At 42.4% G+C, this 24512-nt stretch overlaps 2 protein-coding genes across 3 annotated transcripts in view; one reads left to right on the top strand and one right to left on the bottom strand.

Moving 5' to 3' along the window:
- Nucleotides 1–751: 751 nt before the first annotated feature.
- On the top strand, nt 752–3494 carry inka1b (inka box actin regulator 1b). Of its 2 annotated transcripts, none has more exons than XM_085777175.1 (3): nt 752–826; nt 927–979; nt 1984–3494. In XM_085777175.1, the coding sequence occupies exons 2-3, from the start codon at nt 977–979 to the stop codon at nt 2911–2913; spliced, it is 933 nt and encodes a 310-aa protein (XP_085633301.1). In that variant the 5' UTR covers nt 752–826; nt 927–976; the 3' UTR covers nt 2914–3494. The 2 variants fall into 2 exon arrangements, with proteins under 2 accessions (XP_085633301.1, XP_085633303.1); XM_085777177.1 differs by having other exon boundaries at nt 814–832; nt 1984–3488.
- A 486-nt stretch (nt 3495–3980) lies between these two features.
- The window catches only part of uba7 (ubiquitin-like modifier activating enzyme 7), a 60747-nt gene continuing 40215 nt past the window's right edge, over nt 3981–24512 (bottom strand). Inside the window, exons 22-24 of the mRNA XM_085777174.1 lie at nt 7104–7205; nt 6195–6277; nt 3981–4471 (exon numbers count right to left, since the gene is read on the bottom strand). Coding sequence (XP_085633300.1) covers nt 4339–4471; nt 6195–6277; nt 7104–7205 — 318 coding nt within the window. The 3' untranslated portion in view covers nt 3981–4338. The remainder of the gene's footprint in view (nt 4472–6194; nt 6278–7103; nt 7206–24512) is intronic.

Below are 24512 nucleotides of genomic sequence, written 5' to 3'. Positions count from 1 at the left end.
TTGCTTGATCCCTGAAGCATGTTTTGCATTTGTATGTCATAGGGGTGAACGGTGAATGGGCCGTTTGCAGCTTTGAAAAAGAGGCTGTGAAAAGGTTTATATTCAGAGACAATGAAGAATGGTAATAAGGGAGGTCCTGTTTACAAAGATCCACAAGATGGCGTCATGCAGGCCCGGGTCTCAGTAGACCTGCACATGTGTGCAGTGCAACAGATTCACAGTATTTGTCCAAGGCAAGACAACTTATTGTGTATCGTTTCAGATGCTGCATAAAAACGCACAAGACATTGCACCGAAGAGCTGGTCTTCACAATCAAGTAAAATAAACTTCATAAAAATCAAATTTGTTTTTATTTTATAGTTTTTGAAAAAAAGTCAGCACGGGTTGAAAAGACTTTCAAAAGCCCTTGTGACCATTTATTTATAGTCCCATTGAAATAAAATGGAATTATCCACCTCCAGATGTTGAGCGTGAACAGACAACACAACACAGTACAGTACGAGCCACTGTAATGACTCGGGGGAGGAGTATGTGTGTGTGTGTGTGTGTGTGTGTGTGTGTGTGTGTGTGTGTTGGGGGGGGGGGGGTGCTGTAGTTTGAGGCTACTTGCTATTGGCTGATATTCTGCCGCTCTGCGCTGATTTGCTGCAGAGAAAAGCTGAGCATCGTCAAAGTCCCGCTGTCAGCCCCTCATCTGGCTCAGAGCGCAGCAGACTCACACACACACACACACACACACACACACACACACACACACACACACACAGAGGCATAAGCTGGAGCTGCTCAACGTGTTGGGACTAATGTGTTAAAACCGATGCAAAGGTGAGTGTTACAACTAACCACATCTGTGTAAATATTAAATAATGAAGCTTACTAGAGAAGCACTGACCACTCACCTATGCCACGTGTTCTTCTGTTGCAGAAATAACTGACAAGATCCTGAACTTCACTTGAGACGTTTCCTCAAAAGCAATGGTGAGTTTTTTTTCCTTTTCTCACGTGCTTACAGGTTGTCAGTTTTTGCACAAACTATAGAGTTCATCTTGCTCTTAAACTTTTTTTTCCCCACCTAATGACTGTTTGAATAGTTGGTTTGTAAAGAAAGTGTGTCTCAGCCACAAAGTCACACTTAATTCAGACCAAACTGTCCTTGGCAAATGTACACAACTGAGTGAGTCACTTCTCCCTGTTGTGCGAAAGCGGCCAAGGGGAACAAGGTATTTTAAAAGTGGCAGACTGACCACAGAGCCCCACTGAGGATGTCTCTGTATGTCTGATAAGCCCCCTCCCCTCTCTTCCACAACCCCAAATGGTTCAGCACCCACAGCTGTGATAACACCATGGCATTGTGGTGTCCTTACAACTCCAACTCACAGGGGAGACTCAACTAATTGAATGTTACAGTAAATGGAAAAGAAAACAGAAAACTCTTCATCCTCTTGTGCTTGAACTGATTTCACTCTCCCTAAAAAGCTTGATGATGATGTGACTCATAATTAAAACACGATCGCTGTGTCACTCAGGAAAGTTGCTGTGATTTCCTGCTTTATAAAGCCGACCAGTCAACATCCTGTGAGTTAGGGGTGTCCAGAGAGGATATCGGAGCCTCTGCACTCCTCCATGATTCATACTTTGTTCAGACTTCCCCTCCTGCTTTAGGCCGGGTGCTTTCCCCAGTTTTAAAATGTGCATCCTGTCCTCAGAGTCCGCGGCTGTTTCATTTTCATACTGCATGGGGTGGTCTCTACATAAAGCTGCTCTGAGGTTTTGTCAGGAATTCTTCACTTGTTGCATGGTGTGATCTCAGCCTTGAAAAATCTTATTGGCCCAGTTGTGGAAATAACACAGGGAACCGTTGAAGCCTTGGCTCCAGAGACTGTAGTCTGCTGTAAAAGTTGACCACAGCTTTTCTTAGTTTAGTTTGTTTAAGTGTTCATTTTGAATGCCCACTAAATTTTTGTGTCTTCCTCCCTGTGTAGCTGTGTTTAGGCGATTCTACAGACTGCCTCCGGGACCAGATGCAGTACATGATGAGATCCCTGCAGGACCTGAAGGAGATGGGGAGGCCCAGGCCGCTCAGCGAACCGTGTGTCCGCTCCTTCGCCGCCACACGCCTGTGCAGACAGAGGGCACAGCAGGAGAGACTCACCCGGCTGCGAGCTTCCGACGCCAGCGACGCCAGCACGTACGACTCGGCCTGCTGCCTGGCCAGCCCCCTGGAGGAGGACGAAGAGCAGCAGGAGCATGAACGACTGGCCCGAGGCTCCCCGGCCAGCAACAAGAGCGTGGACTTTGACTCGGGTTACTCTGAGGCTTCGTGGCACGATGAAGGCGTGGTGCTGAGGAGGACCAGGAACGTCAGGGTCTCCTCCTCGGCCTGCCTCCGCACAAACAGAGGACCCTCTCGCCGCATCCGTCCCAAATCCACCTCGGACGCTTGCCTAGAGCGCTGGACGTCGTTTGAGGCCAGCGACCCCGAGGACTGGACCACGTCGCTGCTGAGCCGCAGCAGGAACAGACAGCCTCTGGTTCTGGGGGACAACAGCTTTGCTGACCTTATAAAGAACTGGATGGACCTACCGGAGTGTCCCGAGCCGACACAACTGAAGCCCAGCGGCGGCCGGCGTCTCGCCAAAGACATTTTGGTCAACATGCGCAAGAGACTGAGTGGGATGTCTAAAAGTGTGGAGGTGAGGCCGAGGCCGGCGGACTCGTCCCGGGTCAGCAGGGACGCAGGAGCTCCCAAACGGCTGTCTTGCCCTGTGGGACTCCAGGCTCTCAAGCCTTTTTTTCACCAGTCCCACACAGGACTGCACCAACCGGACTCAGACTTCTACCAGTTCACAGCTCTGATGAAGACTGGCAGCCGACAGCCCATCATATGCAATGACATCATTGGATACATTTGATTTGAGAAAGGACTGACCCCTAAAGAGACATTAAGATGGTTCTATTTTCGTAACAGGATCTTGTCCATAGTGTTGATACGCCTGGAATAAACATTTTTTTGTGTATTTAATGAAAATGTGTTCTATTCCTTCCTTGCTTTGAGAAAACCAAATGACTTTAGTCAGTTGCCATTTTATTTCTAATTCTTTATTTCCAATAACCATCTTTAGGGTTAGGCCTTTTGTCTGAGCTCAGTTTGTCAGAGTTAAAATAAAATACCATGGGAGTTTTCAGAAACAAAAATTCAGCAGCTATCCACATTAAACCAGTTCAAAAACCACAGTATAACTCGATGGAAAGTGGGTGTTTGGGTGTGGCCAGCACAGCAGAGTATGTTTGTGTAAAAGATAGTAAGAGCAGAAGTGTTTTACTGAAGGACAATGATAGAACACGGTTCCTCATATATTTGGTTTATTGTTCACAGCACTTAATCACAGCCAGTGTCCACAACTACAAGGTTTAAAAGCACAGCTGTAAGCAGTTTCAGGAATAAATGCAAGATAATTAATCATGACATGATTCAAATATAGTCAACAGAGACAATAGAACAGCTTAACAACAAGGTTTTAAATGTGTGGGTGTGAGGTAAAGCAACTTGCAGTAAAGGGTTGGATATGCAGCCATCCAGACAGACACATTTCCTTACAGATGAAGAACACTGTTCTGACCAGCTGAGGGATGGAGGGAAAGAGGGGTGCACATGTGCATTTGGAACAGGATTTATACAGGACAGCTGAATCCAGATGGCAGCAGCACCCTGAGTCGTCAAAGCACTTGGACCTACTGTGCCAGCTGACTGGCCTGACTGCACCCCTTCAACACCAAGCTCAGCCTGACCCCAATTAGTCCTGGAAACCAGTCCAGCGATGCCCCACCAGTGCCAGGCCGGCTAATCCATACGCTCTGGCAAAGATCTTAATAACCTCTTAGCTTGACCCCTCGAAAGACACAATTATCATGTTAACGAAAACTAATAGTCAGCAACCGGTCCTTTCTGCAATAAATCTCTAGTTCTAGTAATAAGGACATCAGAGGTTGCCATGGTTTGTCTTGGGATGTAAAGCAGTGACAAAAAAAGACCAAAAAGACACGACTCTTTCAGCATTTGTCCTATTAAATGATGAAACTGTGATAATGGAATTGTTCATGTTGCATAGTTGAACAGTGATTAGTTAAAAGTCGTATCAATATAAAGTGAAAGGAAGAGAAAGTCATACTGGAAGAGATCAGCTAAAGCACCAACATTCAGCTTGTTTTTAAAGTAAAGAATGTCACAGGAGTGTAGAAGTTCGCTTTTTCACATTGATGCAGATCCACTGCATCCAAGTTTCCACTGAGTTACAGGCTTTTCACTGGAACTCTGTGGAAACTTCCTGTCGATGGCGTCACACGAGCAGGTACCTGATGGGTGGGACCGACTCACAGTCTTCATCCTCTTCAAATGAGGCGATCAGCTCCAGCATCTTCTTGTGTGGAGGGATGTCTGCTTTGGTCACCTTTCTCACCAGGTCAGACACTCTACAAAGAAAATACATCTAGTATGAAGATAGTGTGAATAAGCTTATCGGTTAAACAAACATTTGAGCTCAGTTTTCAATAGATCCAAATCATGTCATTTCAATGATTCCAATAAACCTTCTCGGTAACATTTTACAATAAGGGTCCCTTAATTAACGTTAGTTAGTACATTATTAAGCATTAAAGCAGAAGTAAGTGATATATTTGTGTTAATATAAGTCTTAAATAGTTATATCTTCCGACAGCAATCACTTACATAGAGTGTTTGGACTACAAAGTCGTAAGTTGTGACTTGAAGCTGTAATTTACGATTTCAAAAGCCTGACTGGAACGCAGCATTAGCGAAAACGACCGGACCACTTACTTCTGCTTTAATATATAAACTAATGTGTTAATTAATGCTGAGTAATGCATACATAATAACTAATTACATTATTCAACTTTTACATTTATTAACTAACTTTGAGTAGTAAACATTAATTAACTGCTTACTAATAGGCTACATTAATTAATGTGTTTCCTAATCCTAAGTAATACATAATAATGATTGTTAATATATCTGTAAACAGTTAATTAATGCTTAATAATGTACTAACTAACGTTAATTAAGGGGCCCTTATTGTACAGTGTTACCACCTTCTCTTGTTATTAACAAATCCCAAGATTAAAACCAACAGCGAAAGTATTATTTCCATGGTCAAAGCCTGATATACACACAGCTGGCAGTTTATTACCAACACCTAGATAAAACCAGACTGCCACAACACATCAGTCCTTCAGTAAAAGACTGTTGTAGTATACTGTCTGGTTTTACTTCTTATCTTTGCTATGTGTTCTTCAAGTTTTTGAACCAACATAAAAAACCAAATGTGTTAAAAATCCACAGCTTTAAGTCCTGAACAAATCCACAGTTCTCTCTTCTTAGAAAACTAACTATTAAAACTACATATCTGTGACCTTGATTCAAGATTCAGGCCCTGCAGCCACAAACAGGCAGACTAATCAAAAATCAAAACAAAAAGGGATGGGAATTTTGGACAATAATAAAAAACAGAGTTGGCCCAACACAGGAAGCTCTGCACAGGACGAGTGCACAGGAAGTCAGGAGTGGAGCGATGGTTTGTCATGTGCAGCCTGCTGTCCACAGCACTCTGCCTTTAGCTTCATCTACACACAACACCAGCACCGGCTCCCAGGGGATTTCAACACAGACAACAGAGAGGGACACGCACGCACACAGCAAGGTGCAGGCACAGAGTGATTAGAATCAAATATTTCACTTTAACCAATAATTGACTTGCTATAAACTATTCCCTGTCAAACCTGATTTATTGTCCTCGCGTAATTGAAGAGGAGATATATGATTTACCTCAAACAGCCCATGGCTTATAAAACATGCCTTTAATGTGCTGCAGTGTTGAACAGGCCCAAACAGCATCCCAGGAAAAAAAAAAAGCTCTCACTAATTTAACTCTTTAACTCTTCCTCAACAAACAGATGGAAACCTGAGCAGGAGCAGTCTCAATCATCAGTGCTCAGTGATGCATGTGAGTGTCAACAGGCTCTCTCCTCACAGGCTGAGAGGAAACACCTCATCCTGCCATTAGCCTCTAAACAAACAATGGGAGGTTGCTTATTGTGATTGTTTACATGTGCTATATGAGGTATTGTACTGTATAAGCTACATTGTACTGCATCTTTGTCATTGACAGACATACTGTACCTCTGCTGAAGCCGCTCCTCTTGCCCAATGTATAAGACAGCCGGTCCGTAGAAGAGGCCGCAGATGGTCAAGTTGTATTGTTCCTGCACAAACAATACATAATTTAGTTAAATCTGCAATAAAGTATCCTTTTTTAATGAGTCATCATCAAATAAATAAATAGGCCTACAAAGAATGTGGTTTCTATAAAGAATGTGGTCTACAGAGCTCAAAGGTCTGATGATGACCTGTGGAGGAAGCTCTGCTGTGTCTCCACAAACAAACCGGCCAGTCAAAGGTTAAACAAAACCTGGAGCAAATAAGAACACTTGCCAATTTATTTTCCCTTTGCCTCCTCAGAACAAACTCCAGCAGAATCAATAAACCAAACTGTCTGTTCAGGGCGAGAAGGTGTGTGCATGAAAGAAATGGACTGAGAGTCATGTGCTGCTGCAAGCACAGACATCTTACCGATACTGTCCTACAGGGCTGGTAAGGTGTGGATTTGTGAGCTCTTGTCTTTTGGGTGATGACCTAGATTAACTAGATTCCTAGCCGCAATACAGAAGTTAGAAACTGATGTTTACCTATAAAATGGAACTGCAACTTGTGTATCGTCACAATCTATTTAACCAGTACTTCTGTGTGTATTTTTAAGGAGGAAGATAAAGTTTTCTCTAGTTTATTAATTTGAGACCTATTTTACTGATCATAAGAGAAGAAGTTAGTGCCTTAAAGGAAAGGTTAGACATTTTTGTAAAAAACAAAACAAAAACAAACAAACTCCTGAAGTCCTGAAGGTGTGAATGGTGGGTGTAAAACGCTCAGTCATTCCAAACAATGGTCATTGTGTGCATTAAATAAAATATACACTCATTAGCACCGGGTGTGAAGAGAGTGTGTTTTTCCTGTCTGTGTGGATAGTTGTACCTTGATATGCTGGAATAGATCTGCCAAGGTCATTTCCTGCTGATCGCGGCGTCTGCTCTCAACACGGAAGTCGTCCCACATGGAGTATTTCTGTCCTGCAACCTGCCGATGGACACGGCACATACAGCAACACACACACACAGAGAGACACACAGACAAAGTTGACAGATGGAGTACCACTTGCCGTGAGGGATGTGCAGAAGATGTCTGTGTCCATAACAAAAGTCCGAGACACATTAAGACACAGACCGACTGCATTTTTCATCACTGTGCTGTAAAGCAGCTGAGAACAATCAGCAGCAGTGTAGTAGACCCCGACTAGCTACTATGAGGTCAAGAAGGTGCTTCCTCCTATGTGATGGAGTGGCTCCTACTTTTTTTCAAGTTTCCACCTACAGGACTTCTCACAGTTTTATAACCATCCTGCACTAGTAAAATAAAAAATTTCAGTCTCCATGTCAGTGTCTTATGTAATTTGGGGTAGATAATTTTAGAGCAACTTGAGAAAAAGCCTTATAAACCTGCATCTGCCTGAATATGTGTTGCTCCAGGCAGTGAAATAACAACATAGGAATTTTTCCAGACACCTTGCCAGACTGCACTTCAAGTAGCTGAAGTTTGAGCTGCAAGGGGCCGTTTCCTCTCTGCGTTTCCTGCAGATCTGTGAGTCCTGAGCGTTAAAGAAACACACCTGAAATCTGGCTGTGTAAACAGGCTTAAACTGTCGAGTCAAAACAGGGGATGATAGTCTATCTCTATCATAGCAGCTCTAGCACCCTGATACATATGGAGTATTTTCTTTTCAGTGTGATCTCATCACATGATGATGTAGCTGGATTTATATTTGGACTATAATAAAATAAGCTTTCTGGACACACCGCTTTGTAGTAAGTTAAACAAAACATTAGTAATAGATTGCGATGAAAAATCATTAGGTTTTGATTTTAAATGTGTCTATGAAACAAGATGAAATGTTAACATACTGGCACTTAGCATGTTTACTTTTGACATTCTGAGATTTGTTAGTGCTAAATACAAAACACAGCTGAGGCTGATGGGAATCTCATGAGTTTTTGCACACATCTGGTCATAAACCAAAGTATTGAACATACTGAAACTCTAACATGATGATGAATCTGGAGGAAAAGTAAAAGGATCACCAAAGACACGAGCATCTGTTCAAAGTTTTATGGTAATCCAGTTCAATAGCTTTCTCTAAAAACAGAGACTGGGACATATCGTTGGCATCAGTGCAGACAAGATGCATCAATCTTTATACAAAATTTAATGGCAACACATTGAATAGTGTTGCAGTTTTTGACCATCTGACAATGCCAACGTTGCTTGCTCAGCCAGTATGTGAACACATCTACTATGACTGTGTCCTTTGCTATTTAAGAACCGCACACATTAAGACAAATAGTCATGTTTTCCAGTCTGCGTGTGCAGTGCATGTGATGATCGAGTCTCGTGAGGCTGAATAAATCTCCGCTGTCATCCTCACACTCTGCTTGTCATGCCACTCACATCTCATGGGATGGATGACCCCAGAGCAACTCCTCTACACCACTATCCCTATAGGATCGACCTCTGGCCCCAAAACAGTGACAGAATAGCAGCAGAACCTCAGACAGATCAATTGAAACCCTACAAACACAAACACTGTTGTTTCTGCCGCCACTGACACCATGTCCACATGACACCATGTCCACATGACACCATGTGTTTACCATTAACATCAGCATCCACACATCTGAGACTTTAAGAAAAAAACAAACATCATCTGACCTGAAACGGGTCAGGATTCCTCACGTGCTTAAAGAAAACGTGTCAACATTATGTTACAGGCAAATCCATCATCTGCTCCACACATGGCCGTCTGAATTACAAATGAAGTTTAAACTTCCCCCTAAAACATGACACAGCTGGTTCCGAAGAACGAGGGAACACGTTGACATTTAGAATCTGCTTCTTATCACAGACTGCATCAACGGAATACAATACAATACAATACAATACATGTACCAGGTTCAGTCAGTCATATTTGAAAACACCACCATGTGTTAAGACCTGAAGAAAAAAAGGATCACCTGACCTGCTATCGGTCAGGATTCCTCACATGAGGGAAAGAAATGTCAAAACTTGTCACTTTGGTTGGACGGACGGACCTGCTCATGCAGCCGCTGTCTGGTAAGAGGAGTCGTGAAGAGCAAAACTTGGCCCGAGATGTGAATACCAAAACTCCAGCTAAACCTGGCTCCAATTATCTCTGCTCCGGCAGCCAAGGGGAACTTTTTCGACTAGCCCTCGCGACTCCCACCACTCATGGGTTTTGGGGGTTATATGGAGACACACTCGAGGCATACCTCTCCCAAAGTCTGACTGGGTGTCTTGGTCTTTTGTCCCAGTTTTTCTGGACAAAGCACGTTTTGTCTTCTACGATGCACGTTTCATCCCTGGTCACGTTAGCTTCTTTAATATTGATGCAGTGTGAACTATCGGTGCAAATGTAAATTTTCCATGCAACTTCAGCACACAATGAACAGCGCACAAAACACTTTCCGCTTTTAAATGATCTTGCAAATGCAGTGTCATTGTAGGACTGTGAAGCGGGCCTTGTTTTTCATGGCGCAGTGCCAGGGATTCTCATAAACACTTAATGTGTGTTGCAGTAGATGCTGATTTTACACAATGCAAAGCGAGCATACAAGCTATTTTTACTCCCTCTCCTCCCTTCCCCTCGCTCTCATATCTGTTGCACAACTGCGGCAGGAACATGAAGCCCCGTCAGGACGTATGTAGGGTGACGTGAGCCCTTCAACGCTACAGCAGGGGAGAGAAGAAAAAAAAACATAAATGAGAATGCTGGAACCGAACTGGCTGCTGGAAACAATTACAAATGGTTTCCCACAAGCACAACTACAACTTGGGGGTCTTTGTCATGGAACTTCCACAAAAAAACAAAAAATGCCCCCAACAAAACAGTTATCTCTGGGGAAAGAGAAGAAATGAAATGGAAAGCAGAGAGTTTCTGTTTTTTTTCCCCTCTGAGTGAAACAGTGAACAAAATCAGTACGGAAAATGACAAATGTTGATTCAACGTGCAGTTCTCACTATATACTTTTATTAAAGGGATAGTATCATTTTTTTAAAGTGGGGTTGTATGATCTACAAATAGCCCATAAGTACTTTAATTGCAGTAGAAGACTCTCTGCACTCCTCCCGTTAGCAACGCCAGCCCATAGCCCTGCCCAGAGATTTACAGGGTTAGCGCCCGCCGATCAGCAGTTGGTTAGCTCCAAATAAAAACTGCATTTTTCCTGCACTTTGAGGGGTTGGAAAAAATTATATTATCGCGAACAATGGAACTGTGTATTTTTTTTCAGGTAAAACCTCTTTTAGGCCACGAAAATAGGCCGTTTCTTTGGGTCCTTTCACAACAACGTATGTTGTAAATCTCTGGGCAGGGCTATGGGCTGGCGTTGCTAACGGGAGGAGTGTAGAGAGTCTTCTACTGCAATTAAAGTACTTAGGGGCTATTTGTAGATCATACAACCCCACTTTTTAAAAAAATGATACTATCCCTTTAATGTTTTTGACAAATACTTGACTTCAACAAAATATCTTAATAGACTCAATTATTGCTGGGTAATGAAAACTTACAATGATCACAAATGACCAATCTGTGCCCAGTGTTGCTGAGCAGGGCCGTTGTATAGGGGAGAAAGGTGATGATAATTCTAGGGGCCCAGTGCCCAGTAGGGCCCACAAAAACCCCAGTAGCCTAATCTTTGTATGACTGAATTATTCTGCATAAGACCCTGACTAATACTCATAGTAAATTAGCATCAAAACAAAGTTAATAAAATGTGATAATACGTACGTAGTCTAAGAAAAAGAAGTGGAAAAGTCAGGGGGCAGGGGCCCACTTTAGTATTCTTTCAGGGGGCCCAGAATTCCTAGCAACGGCTGTGTTGCTGACCAACATCTGCACAAGAGCTGTGACTTTTTACTGGTCTCAGTCTGAACACAAAAATATGTTTCTAACGTGGCAAAGAAAACAGAAATAGATTTTAGAGGTTAAAACTGCAACGACAAAGGAGTCACATAACTTCCTCTAAATGCTGAAGTTGTGGCCTCCAGTGTGCCGTGTTGTCTTCTACCACTGTCCCCTGTCTCTGGGTGTCTGTGGATCCTGAGGTCTGTTTGGACATAAAGCAGAGCTGGCAGTCAGGATTCAGCGCTCAAGTTTTCGACTTCAGAGGATCGGTTCGAGACAAACGGCCACTTCACGAGCCCGAGCGAAGCAAAGCCACAGCGGTGCACTTATATAAGTTTATACTCTGTCTGCTCTCCTTTGGAGGACAGCCAAATCTCTCATCTGCTCCATATATTGTAGCCGGTATTATAAATGGAGCTTTAAACTTCCCCCTAAAACATGACACAGCTGCTCTTTCCAAAACAATAAAGGAACACAATGACATTTCAACTCAGTGTATACTGTCCTGAGTGGGGACCCTGGTTGTATCAGTTTCAGTTATAATTTGGAAACACCATTATTTCATTGTAACAGCTGCACAAATCATTTTAATGATCACTAATGTAATGGTCCAAGTCTTAAATCAAAAGTTTGTCTCTTCTCATCTTCTCGTCCTGAGGGGAAAAGTCAAACTGTTCCTCTCTCCTTACAATAATCCATGTCTGTGTCTCCTGAAAAGGAGCCCAAGTCCTTCTACATGTTCTGTCTGTCTCTGGCCTCAGTCTTATTAAATACAGTGCAGGTTATGAATTCTCCCTGCCTCTGTTCCCAGTTCAGATTATGAAGTTATCGTCTTGCACGAACACCCGAAAATATCAGGCTGCTTCCTCTTGTTGACAGGAAGCCTGACAAGCTTCTCTGCTCTTCCTGAAAAATCTGAATATAGACAATAAAAGCTGACAGAAATGAAAACAATTATAACCACACTTTTACTTCTTCTAACTTTAAACTGTTGCTTTATCACATATTTTCTCTCTGACAAAACTGTGAATGTGAAAATTGTTTCAATAACACAATGACCTATTTTATTTAATATTTATTTTCATCAGTTATGAAAACTGTACAATATTTTACATTTTACCATACAGACAGGGAAATATACTTAAAACACACATACAACATCTTTGATATTTAACTCCATCAAGACCAAGGACCTTTAAAGGTCCAGTCTGTAAAATCGGGGTAAAACCTTGATATCTAGCGTTCAGATTCTCGCTCGCTCGCACTCACCCCTCCCGTTGGCAAAGTGACGGTGCCCTGCAAGGACAAAAAAACTTGTTTACCACGACTGGGACGACTGGGAGTAATTCAGGAGCATGAAGTGATGAAGTGAAGATCTAAACCATTTTACAATATGTCTGCAGTTTCCTACTCCTTCTGCTTTCCTTCTGGATTTTCCGTTCGGGCTGCAAACATGGCGGCGCAAGATGGCGACACTCTCTAAAGCAAGACCCTTGCTACAAGTATATATAAAAGAAGAATTATAAGGCTACAAAAACCAAACTAATTTTATTTTAAAGTGATTATACAGTTATATATTCATATAGTATATTCCAATTTTGCTAATAAACCTTGCCAATTATTACACACTGGACCTTTAAGATAAATGACCTTTTAGCAGATGTAGATGTAGATGTGAGCCGTTCACCTGGCCCCACAATTCAACTTTACAGAATTACCTGATGAAAAAGGTCAAACAAAGCTGACTTCATCATCAGCAGGTATTATTTCCAGTAAGTCAGAGCTCAGTCTGCAATGTCTCTGAAAAGGTAATACGAATACGGCCTCAGTCTGGAGCCACGATCATTCAAAAGCCATTACAGAATACAAATGAGTATGATTTTAAAGTTCTTTTGTTCTTCTTCTTATTTGCTTTAAATCTACTCTAATCTTACAAATTTTGTCTTCACATTTAATCTTGTTTACATTTTAAAATGAGCCATGTCTCAAATACTTTCATTTTTCAAAATTACTATAAACAGATTTGCAAGGTTACGACGAGTAAGACGAGTTATTCTTATTCTATTCTCTCTGTGTCCCAGAAAACCCCACTGCGCCAGTTAACAACACAGAGCCTGACAAACAATAAAGTCTCCTCTGACTGATGGAACCCAAAAATAGACGCCTTTGGCTGCAGATATACGTGAGGGCATGGGAATGCAGCGCAGTCGGAGGAAGTTCAGCCAAGTCAACTTGATAAGGAGGTAAAATGAATCCCAGTCTGATTGTGACCCCCCCCCCCCCCCCCCCCCTTCAGCACGACACAATCCCGCTGGTCATATTTTATATTTTGCGCCGGTCACTGCGTTCGGAGTGTAAGCAACTAAGCATAAAGTTTTTCAGTCTTGCCCTTTAAGACAATGGAGCATTTCTGGAAACAGGAAGCTGGGATCAGTAGGCAAAACCTCGATAAGTCCTCCTCCCTGCAGTCTGCCGCAAGAAATACCACTGCTGAGGCACGCTCCTGCCTCAGCTTCATTATCTGGCCAGAATCCCAACAGTGGAAACATTTTTACAGCCCACTGTGGCTAGAGGCCTGTTTCTTCAAAGGCAACTCTGTTCCTTTGGTGTGCTTCAAAGTGAGCTTTAGGTGAGGCAGATGGAGGATCTGTGTGGTCTTTTTGGATCATATTTTCATCTTAATCCCTTTTAGCTTCCCTTAGCCTTCCTTTTGTAGACAATCTGGTAACTTCTCAGTAAGGCCCTGTGTCGCAGTCAAGTCCTCAACTGAGCCTCCAAAGTCAAGTAGTACTTCACAGGCTCCATGGCAGTGATGCTGCAGACCGCTAGACACAGTGTGAGGCGAGGTTCTACTTCTACATTCAGTGTAATCAAAGGTTTGAATTACCTTGCATGATATTGTAATGATTAAGATGACACTTTATCCTCATTAAAATGTAAAAAAACATTCATTGCTAAATGTTGTAGGAAACCAATTTTTAAATGTATTTATTCCATTGGCTGCACTGGAGGCATAAATGGTCAGTCAATATGCCTTGGCTTGTTTTACGTCAGAAATGAGCCAAAGGTGTTAGGCAGTAACGTCACAACATCAATGGATGGATGATCACGGCTGTAAACGGTCAGCAAGGTCACAGAATGCCCCTGGAAATAACAGCACATGTAATGTGACTGTGTGTGTGCGTAACTTTAACAGTGTAGTGATGTAATGAGCAGTGTCATTTGCAATAACCTTCCGCAACTGATAAATTACATCACCACATACTACTCTTTCTTCCTATTATCACAAAATTGTGTCATATTATTATTATAATTTTCTTTAATTAATTATGTTTTTTCACAGATGATACAAGAGATTGTTAATCATCTTGTTTAGAATAGAATAGAATAGAATAGAACTTTATTAATCCCCCAAGGGGGAAATTCACTTTGTCACAGCAGCAATAGACACAAGACAAGGTGACCTATCACTAATAAATAAAATAAGTAGATAAAAAGTAAATAAAGGCTTATAAGAAATTGGACGCCTTTGTTTTATAGTCTTAGTCTTAATTGCTTTGTGGAATCAGAAAATGTATTATGCCCTGATGCAATTGGATTTAGAGTCTTTTACAGTCTGTATATCAACAGCATCCTTTTCAGATGGGCATAAAAGTCTCTGCTGACCAAAGTGAGCTAGACATGCTTTATCTAATCTAATCTAGACAAAACCACCTAAAATCATTGTGATGTCACATGCGAACGCTGCCTCCAAATAGATTAAACAACATTAAATATTCTGCTGATGCGGGAGCGGGCGAACTACGTTGCCAGGAACATGTTGTTTGTGTTTTGCTGTCTGGCGTTTATACAAAGGGACGACAGTACTGTCATGTAAAAAGCATCCTTTGTCTGATGGAGAGTGTCATCTGCTACCTGATCACCGCTGATCAACACTGCAGCGAAGAAGCAGATGGCCTGGACCTCCAACCGCTCACTCCAGCCCTCTGCAATTATCTGCCAAACACCCCAGAGAATTGACAGAATACCAGTCTTACACACACACCTATAGATACATTAAGAAACTGGACAACCTGCTCTAAAGATTATTCAAATGTAAGACTGTGAACCATATGCTTTGAAGGATGACCTGCTGAGGGGGGGGGCAGACACGTCTCAGCAGAGTGCCCAGTTTGACACACGCACTGAAAGCAGCCCGTTGCTTCTGAAAGGCTTCCATTGACGTGTAAAACTGCAAACAGAGTCTCAATGTGATTGTCTTTCAAATGAGAAGATAACAGCCCCTCCATCTGACTGAAAATGACCTGGGGCAGGAGGTCTGAGTCAATAAAAACACTCCTCTTTACAAATGGGCCACTGACACGTTGGAGCCTGCAGAGACAACTCAAACAGCACAAAGCTGATAAATGCTGCGGTTATAAAGCCTCAACTTTCATCAAAATCCAGTATCTGATGCCCTAAATGCATGTCCCAGAAAAGTGCAATCCCATTTTTTCTCTTCTGATAAAACAGATGTCCTGTCAGCTTAAGTATTTTCTAAGTGCCCTTCCATGGTTGACTCTTTTATCTCCTGTGCAAAGTGGTAAACAGCATTGATTTCTTGTATACTGCCTGCGCACAAATGACCTCTCTGGTTACTTAAGCACATATTGGTATATAAAGTGGAATGGGGGGTCAATTATCTCTGCAAATACGTCAAGTTATTGGTCTGCTTCTGTATTTGTAGGTCAATATGCTGTCCAGTTCTTGTCAGCAGTTAATAGGCTGTTAGTCTATCGGAAGCTGGACACAAACAAGGAAGGCTGGGTAACATGACACTTACATGTTACCCACTCACTAAATGTGGCAGAATAAATACAGCAGAGAAAATGTTCCATCATTTCAGGTTTATTATTGTCTTAAATTATGTTTTAACTAATTCCAGAAAGGAATGACTTTAAAGGGATGGTTAAACATTTTGGCAAATTGGCCCATTTCCATAATCCCTATAGTCTTAGCAGTAGGTTCGTTACCTTTATTTGTCGGTGCAAGCTATTTTTAGAACGGCTGAGCCGAGTGGCGAGCTGCTCAGAGCTACGCTACGTAGGCTAACGGAACATTACGAGACAGAGTTATTTTCTAGGTCAATTCATGCAAAACAGTTGATGCGCGTTGCCGTCAGGGACAGTTTTTCAGCAAGCAGTCTCTGTATTCACCTCGAAAACAACTCCGTCTCGTAACATTCCATTATTATCTCATAGCGTGGTGAATGTGCAGGTCACAACTTGTCCACCAGAGCGTTGTGGAGTTGTTGGATTGTGTATTTGATGAGTTTGATGAGGGAAACCAAGAAATCGCATGAACCTCCGTAGCGTAGCTCTGAGCATCTCGCAGCTCTTCTCCGCCGTTCTAAAAATAGCTTGCACTGACAAATAAAGGTAACAAACCTACTGCTATGACTATTAGGGTTATGGCAATGGGCCAATTTTCCAAAATGTTGAACTATCCCTTTAATAAATTAAAAACGGAAGAACAACATCATCTAAGAGTCATTTTCTTTTACTGAACAAACTGAGTTGTCAAAACAACTAATGGAAAGTACATCTATTATACATGTTGTGGCTATGGAAGCCAAGTGCACATGAATGTCACCAACTAGCCCTGCTCCAGGCATTTTAAAGGGAAATAAAATAAAAAGTATATTAAATGTTTTATTAAGGCATAAGATTAGCACAAAATCCTTGACAATAACCCTTCTATTACGTATTTGCCACAGTCTTGCAGCCAGTCTGTGCATTTCCATTCCATTATGAGCACATTAGAATTCTATTTCTATTTCCATTGCAGAACATGGACATGTGTATATGGTTGGTCAGTACCTCATGTACTCTGCAGAAAACACAGTATGCACACAGGCAGTGCCTCACATAGCAAAGGACACAATTAAGCACCAACTGTGACATTCCTATTACATACAGTAAACTGAGCTGGGGGGTTGGGGGTGGTGGTGTGGGCGTATGAGGTATAACGTTCGTGTTGGTAGAGAAATGAAGAAAAAAGGGAAGCAGGATGTGACAGAATGCCTTTAGAATTCAGAGTTAATGGGTAAATTTGTAAACTCATGACATCAGGAACGGCCTAGAAAGGTAAATTTAATGTCACTAATGAGAAGCCTGCAGCTCGTCTCCTGCTGTTTTAATGAGAGAACAGTGAAGCTGGGGGGACAGAGACCTCTAATAACTTCCACATGGTTCAACAGGCCTGAAGAAAAGAAGTTACTCGATTGCAACCACAGGTAGCGAGCCGAGCTTACATCTGCCCATTACATTAGAGCACTCATGCATACTGTTTACTCCGACCCTTAATGCTCCTGCTGTTTATTTTTATTTTTGGAAAAGTTAAAGAGAGATACCATCCTACAAACCTAGAAGCCCGTTCTCTGCCCGTCTACGAAAGAACAGGACAGGATCCAATGCCTTGCTCAAGGACCCTTCAGGGAATGATTACAGTCTCCATGTTGTGTGTTCACACTGAGCCAGAGTGAATTAGCTGAAGGGCAGTTTATTGTGTCTCTCTCACACTCTGGCCTCTGGCTTTTTATGAGATGAGGAGATATGATTGAAGATGATTTGAAAGAGCTGCTAACTAACCAAACGCCTCTGGCTTTTTGACTTCAGCTTAATGAGGAGCATGTGTTCTGAGTTTATGAGCCACAGCGTACATGCTCCAAAATTAAAGCTGTGGATAGATCGCTCATCTGATCTTACCTGTAACCCGTCTCGTAAACAGCCACCGCACACACTGGATGACAGCACAAACTGTGAAGAACTAAAGAATAGCGGCAGCGGAACAATGTGACGGAAAACGACAGATGACTTGACAACACAAGACCAAACACACAATGCCACCTATAACAACAACAACAACAACAACAAAAAGTGAAAACAAGAGAAGGCGCAGGCCGCCTATGTTCATCACAGATTACTCATTATCCTGTGAGCACTATTCATGTCTGGGTCTTGAGTTACAAACTGCACAATGCAGCTCCATGCAGCAGCTCCCAGAGGAGGCCTTGGATCATGTTCACCCTGTTTCTTTACCGCCACAGTCCAAGGAAACAACATAGATTTAACCACATGCAGGGTAAATCTCCTCCCTTTGTTGTTCTCTTGCCCAGCCTCTGTTATTTGTGTGACAGATGTGTGATCTTTAATCACATAAGTGCTCAAATCACAAATTCAATAGCTGCAGGTTTTACTGTCCACCTGTAAATGGATACATAACGCTGAATGAAGGACTTGTCTGCAAAAGTGCCAACACTTTGTCTTCTTCCTAACTTATCACTGCACATGAAGGCAACACCATGTCGGGTCTGATGAAGCAGAAGAACCCCCCCCCTCCTGGTGCTCTGCAGACCATACAGCAAGATCACCCAGCGCTCCCTTTGGAAATCTGGTTTCAATACATTGCTTCCTGTGAAGGCAGGAAATAGCCGTCATTTCTGCAGGCAATTAACAAAGAACCAGTGTGAGCGTCGACTTTGGAGCGGCTTCCTTGAGATCAGGAGCCTTCCCTCCGACGCTGCTAATTCAATTAGAGGCTGAAAGGGCAAGTTGGGAAAGAGGGGCACCGGGGGAGCGTGAAAGGGCAAGAAGTTAAGACCAGCGTGTGGAGGATGTGTGTCCAGACATGGAAGAGGGAGTGCCTCCATGGCACACAACAGGCAGGGCAAAGTAAAGGCAGCATGCAGTGGGAGCATTGAGCAAACTGCAGGAGAGAGAGAGAGAGGGAGGTGGGGGGGTAGATGGAGCTATTTAATACCCAGCTGACACATCCTCCTCTGTCCTGGCCTTGCTGATGTTTCTCTGTGTTCCAGCTCAGTTACAGCTGCAGGAGCACAACACACATTCATTTCTGCTGCTCTTGAATGTCCTTTAATGTCTTGTGGGGGTTTGTTTTCTGCAATAACATGCCTCTCTCTGCTCCGTCTGCTATCTGAGGTGAACTTAGGCCTACTTTACTGTTCAGCCACTTCCAACTTCCTACTGCACTGTACAACAACAAAACTACTCTTCAATTTTAACACTTTTTAAAACTGCAATAGGCCTACTGCAAACAAAAACTCTCTGTCTGTCTAATATTACACAGCTACAGCCCAGCCTGGGAGTTTTCAAAATGAAACAGGGTCAGCTAAGGGGCCGTTTACACGAAGACGCTTGCGAGTAAAGACGATAAAATATTTTATCAGAAGTGCCTTTCGTTTTTTGTAAAGTATATTTTTCGGCTTTTTTGCCTTTATTTGATAGTGATGACAGTAGAGATAGACAGGAAATGGGGAGGCAGAGAGAGGGGGAATGACACGCAGGAAAGGTCTGCCCGATGCGGGATTCGAACCGGGGACGCCTGCGGCGAGGACTGTAGCCTCTACATGGGGCGGCCGCTCTACCCACTGCGCCACGCACCGCCCCGAAGTGCCTTTCGTTTATATGGTGACGGCGTTTTGGGGGCTTGAAGACGCAAAAATCTCAAACCACCCCTGAAAGTGGAAAAGTTGAATACGCTCCAGCGCAGCGTCTCCGCCTAAACAGGCCAAGACGCAAAACTGGCTCAGATCTGCTGTTCTGCTCACGTCAAGTCGGCGTGTTGACGTCAAGTTGGCGTGTTGACGTCACGATACAAACAAACATGCGCGTACGCATGTTGGCGTTTGTGACAGCACCACCTAGTGGTCTGGCGTGCATTAGCAATGGATTTGTACACACTTTTGCGTCTCCGTATGCACACAGATTTCCTCCCGAGAACGCTCGTGTAGACGCGAAATAAAAACTGAAGACGCGACGCCACTTTTGCGTCTTCTGTTCACACCGTCTTCGTGTAAACCTAGACTAAGTTTCCCTATATTTATCCAGTGTTTGGAAGACTCCTAGCTACTGTAGAAGGGACGCAAAATTGTAGCAAAAGGCATTTATTTTCTAAACAAAAACATAGTAGTCTGAACTCTCTGAAAGAGTATAACTAATCAAATAATGAATCTTTAAATGATTCTCAATGTTTCTACCACTTTTGTAGAAAATAACTTATTATTAACAACCAGGTTAATAAGAACAATGAATGTAAACCAAAGACACTGTAACCCAGAACACGGAGCCGAAAGATGCTACTGCTTCATTTAATGCTTTAGAGCTGAGGAACTTCAGCAATTTTTAATAATTATAACTCACCTTTTTCATTTTGCCTAAGTGGTATCATAAAAATGTTTGTCATGCTGGATGTGCTGCAGTCATACCATATTATATCAGCTGGAAAGTTTCAACACTTAGAACATCAATATTCTTTTAGTATAAGATGACAGTATTGACAGATATGGTGGCAACAGCATTGAAGGATATATTAGCTTCTACAACAGCCTCTCTACTGATATGTAATGGTATCTGTGCAGATTTTGTGCAAGCCATATTCAGGGATTTTTATTTCTGGGAGATTGCAAAACATGCTCCTCCTTTAATGGTGTCTGCCTTGGCCTCCTCAACTGAAGAACATAAACACAGCAAGGAACATGATACGTAGAAGTCACAGTGTTGAGCAGACAAGGACAACCTCCAGTTTGTTTACATATTTCTGCCTTCATACAGAGGAGAGAAGCAGCAGAGCGACACAAGAGGAACTTCCTATCTGGGGAACCAGCTTAGCTAAAGCAACAATCTCTGGTTGAGTGTAGTGGGAAAATGAGCCACCATTTATTTTAGTTATACGGTAGAGTGGGAAAATGGTGGTGTATGGACAGGTTTACAACTCTTCTTCCATAAGGCTTCACTCACAACAACCATCTCACTCACTCACATATTTTTTGGCCCAGCGAGCGTTGCATGACGTGGAGCGGCAAACATCTGGTTGATGCTGTGATGTGGTAAACTTTGGCCGAACACTGGGTGGGCCACCGGTGCTGCCACTGAGCTCCGAGTGTTGTTACTTGATATTAATGAACTGAGACTGATCTCGTGTAGGGAGAGGCCTAAGTCATTGCAAAAGTAAGCTGAGCATGTCTGATCAGTGATATTTAACAGCTGCACGTCTGCACGTCTGCAGTTGCCTCAAAAGCTGCGTGATGAAGCCTTCATGCTGACGGGCGTGCGCCTTCTTCTATCTGCTTTCATTGCTGCAGGCTCATTTCTGCCATTACGTCCTTCATTTGCTTTTATTAACACATCAGCAGAGCACAGAAAGAGTGGCATGACAGGGAGGACTGCCATGGCCTAGATACATGTATGAAGGGTTATAGCCTAATATCATTCCATCCATTTGTTTTTGTGTTTCTGTGATTTGTGTTCTTGTCTTGTCGTTGTTATGTATTTTCCCTTAGCCGCTGCTTGTGACATTTTAAATTTCCCCCTGGGGAGTTATCTATCTATCTATCTATCTATCTATCTATCTATCTATCTATCTATCTATCTATCTATCTATCTATCTATCTATCTATCTATCTATCTATCTATCTATCTATCTATCTATCTATCTATCAAGAACTACAAAACTGACACAGGAGATCTTTGGAGTACTGGATACAACTCTAAAATATCCTTTTTTTTTTTTTTTTTTTTAATAAAGAGACAAGACAGAACATAAACCAAACACACGCCGGGTACATAGACAGGACAAAATCACACACAAAATAAAATGGGGGGGGGGTACATGATACTCCAAAACAATGTCCGGGGAAACACAAAAACTCAACGAAAATACGATACTGGAAGGACCAAATCTAATTCAAATATCTCCTAATAACATCCCATTGTCTCCCAAGACCCCTATCAAAATCTTTCAGGAAACCGGCTGCTCTTTCCATGTTGAGGAGATCTAAGTATTCCTCCAGCCATACTTCCTTAGAAAAGCAGGCCAGCTTTCGCTCCTTCCAATTACAAAGGATCAACCTTTTGACTGTGAGGCAGCCCAGCGCACATAGACGATTGATAATGGGGCAGGTTATATTGTCAGGCTTACAGCCCAAAATGCATACCATGGGAGACAGGGTGAAGGTGACATCAAGGATCTCTGTCATAATTGCATACATCTCCGACCATAGGGTTTGGACCGCTGGACATTCCCATAAAAGATGTAATAATGAGCCACGAAGGCCACAATTATGCCAGCACAAATCATCAACATTTTCCGACATCTTTGCTAATCTGACAGGAGTCATATAGGCTCTGCATAAGATTTTATACTGAATCATCTTGTATCTTACACATTTAGACAAATGTATGCCGGAATTCCAAATAAAGGACCACTGTGCAATTGACAGAGATAATTTAAGGTCACCCTCCCATGCCACTTGAGTGGGGATATACAACTTATAACAATCAGATGACAGAAATTTGTAAATACAGGAGACAGTACGTCTCGATCGAGTAGCTCTCGCGAAAACTTCATCCTGTTCTTGGCAAGAGGCAGGCTCTGTCCCCTCAATGTGCTTTTTTTTCAAAATAGAAGATAACTGAGCATATGTCAAAAAGAACGTATCTGATAGGACAAATCTTTCCTTCATCAATTCATAAGGTATAATCTTACCGTCATAAATCTGACCAATTGTATTAATGCCACTTGTCATCAATTGTTTACTACTGAGCGTGCCTCTTCCAGACATAAGAGCAGGATTATTCCAAATAGGACACAAGGGGAAACATAGTCCATTATTAATATTAGACCTTTTGTGTAAAATTCTAACAATGGAGCATGAGAAATTGATAATACAATTATCCAAAGCAATAGGAGGTTTGGGGTGGTACCATAAGGAAGCTAAGGATCTATCTTTATATTGAGCTATTAAAGATTCTTCGAGCTGTTCCCAGCTGCCTGCCTGATAAAGATCCTTATATGCCCATGAAAGTGGATACCTTGCATTAAATGAGATATAGTAATTAAATAAATCTGGAACACCTAGTCCACCTTTAGATCTGGGGATGCATAGCTTTTGATATGAGATTCTGGGTTTATTGTCACACCATAAAAACTTAATGAAAAGGTGACGTATTTCTTTAAACCAAGAATCAGGGAATTTAAGAGGGATATAAGAGATTATATATGTAAGTCTAGGCAAAACATTCATTTTCAAAAGTTCAGCCCTGCCCCATAAAGAAAGTGGTAAGCTGGACCATCTCTCAAGGTCATCTTTTACTGTACGCAGGACAGATGGGCCATTCAAACTAAATATCTCTGTAACTGGGGCTTTAATAGTAATTCCTAAATATTTCATTCCTTTTAACTGCCACAAAAACGGTACATCCCCAAGATCAGACTTGAATGTGTTAGAATTAAAGGGATAGTTCACCCTAGAATGATATTTCGCTCATTATCTACTCACCCTCATGTTGACTAAGGGCTGGAAGAATTTTCAGAGTCCACCGTCCCTTCTCTGAGTTACAGGGGGTCTTGGCGTAGCAGTGCATTTCAATGCAACGGTTGCAAAGGGACACCAGAGCTCTTCGTAAAAAAACACACACAAAAAAACATCCAAATACCTCCATGCTGCTCGTATGTAATGTCCGTCTTGTGATGAAGCCCCAAATTGCGTAATTGTCCCGAAAAAAATTAAATAAGTCTATATTTTAAGCTTGTTTGTAGCGGAAGCTTCTCGAAGCTCCTCTTCCTGGTCCGTCCAAATCTCGCGTGATTTGCGCCGGCGTCAGTGCGGTTACTGCGAATCACGCGAGATTTGGACGGACCAGGAAGAGGAGCTTCGAGAAGCTTCCGCTACAAACAAGCTTAAAATATAGACTTATTTAATTTTTTTCGGGACAATTACGCAATTTGGGGCTTCAGCACAAGACGGACATTACATACGAGCATCATGGAGGTATTTGGATGTTTTTTTGTGTGTGTTTTTTTACGAAGAGCTCTGGTGTCCCTTTGCAACCGTTATATGGACATGCACTGCTACGCCGAGACCCCCTGTAACTCAGAGAAGGGACGGTGGACTCTGAGAATTCTTCCAGCCCTTAGTCAACATGAGGGTGAGTAGATAATGAGCGAAATATCATTCTAGGGTGAACTATCCCTTTAAGAGGTATCACCTCACTTTTTTTCCAATTTATTCTGTACCCTGAAAAACCACCAAAAGTATTAACCAAGTTTAAAACAGCAGGTAAGGAAGACCTTGGTCTGCACAATGTCAGTAAAATATCATCAGCGTACAAGCCCAGTTTATAATCATAATCAAATAAATTAACACCATGTATGTCTGAACAAGCGCGAATGGCACAGGCCAGGGGTTCCAGGGAAATGACAAAAAGAAGAGGGCTGACCGGACATCCCTGCCTCACTCCACGTTGCAGGGGGAAAAAAATCAGAAATAAGGCCATTAATTTTGACAGCTGAGATTGGATTACAATAAAGGGCCTTAACCCAAGTGATAAACCTCGGACCAAAACCAAACT

This window comes from Trachurus japonicus, chromosome 5, assembly GCF_045865225.1.
Source record: "Trachurus japonicus isolate A0001 chromosome 5, Traja_1.0".
Lineage (NCBI taxonomy): Eukaryota > Metazoa > Chordata > Actinopteri > Carangiformes > Carangidae > Trachurus > Trachurus japonicus.
The sequence above is the reverse complement of the archived record's forward strand: the minus strand, read 5'-3'. Positions and strand labels throughout refer to the sequence as shown.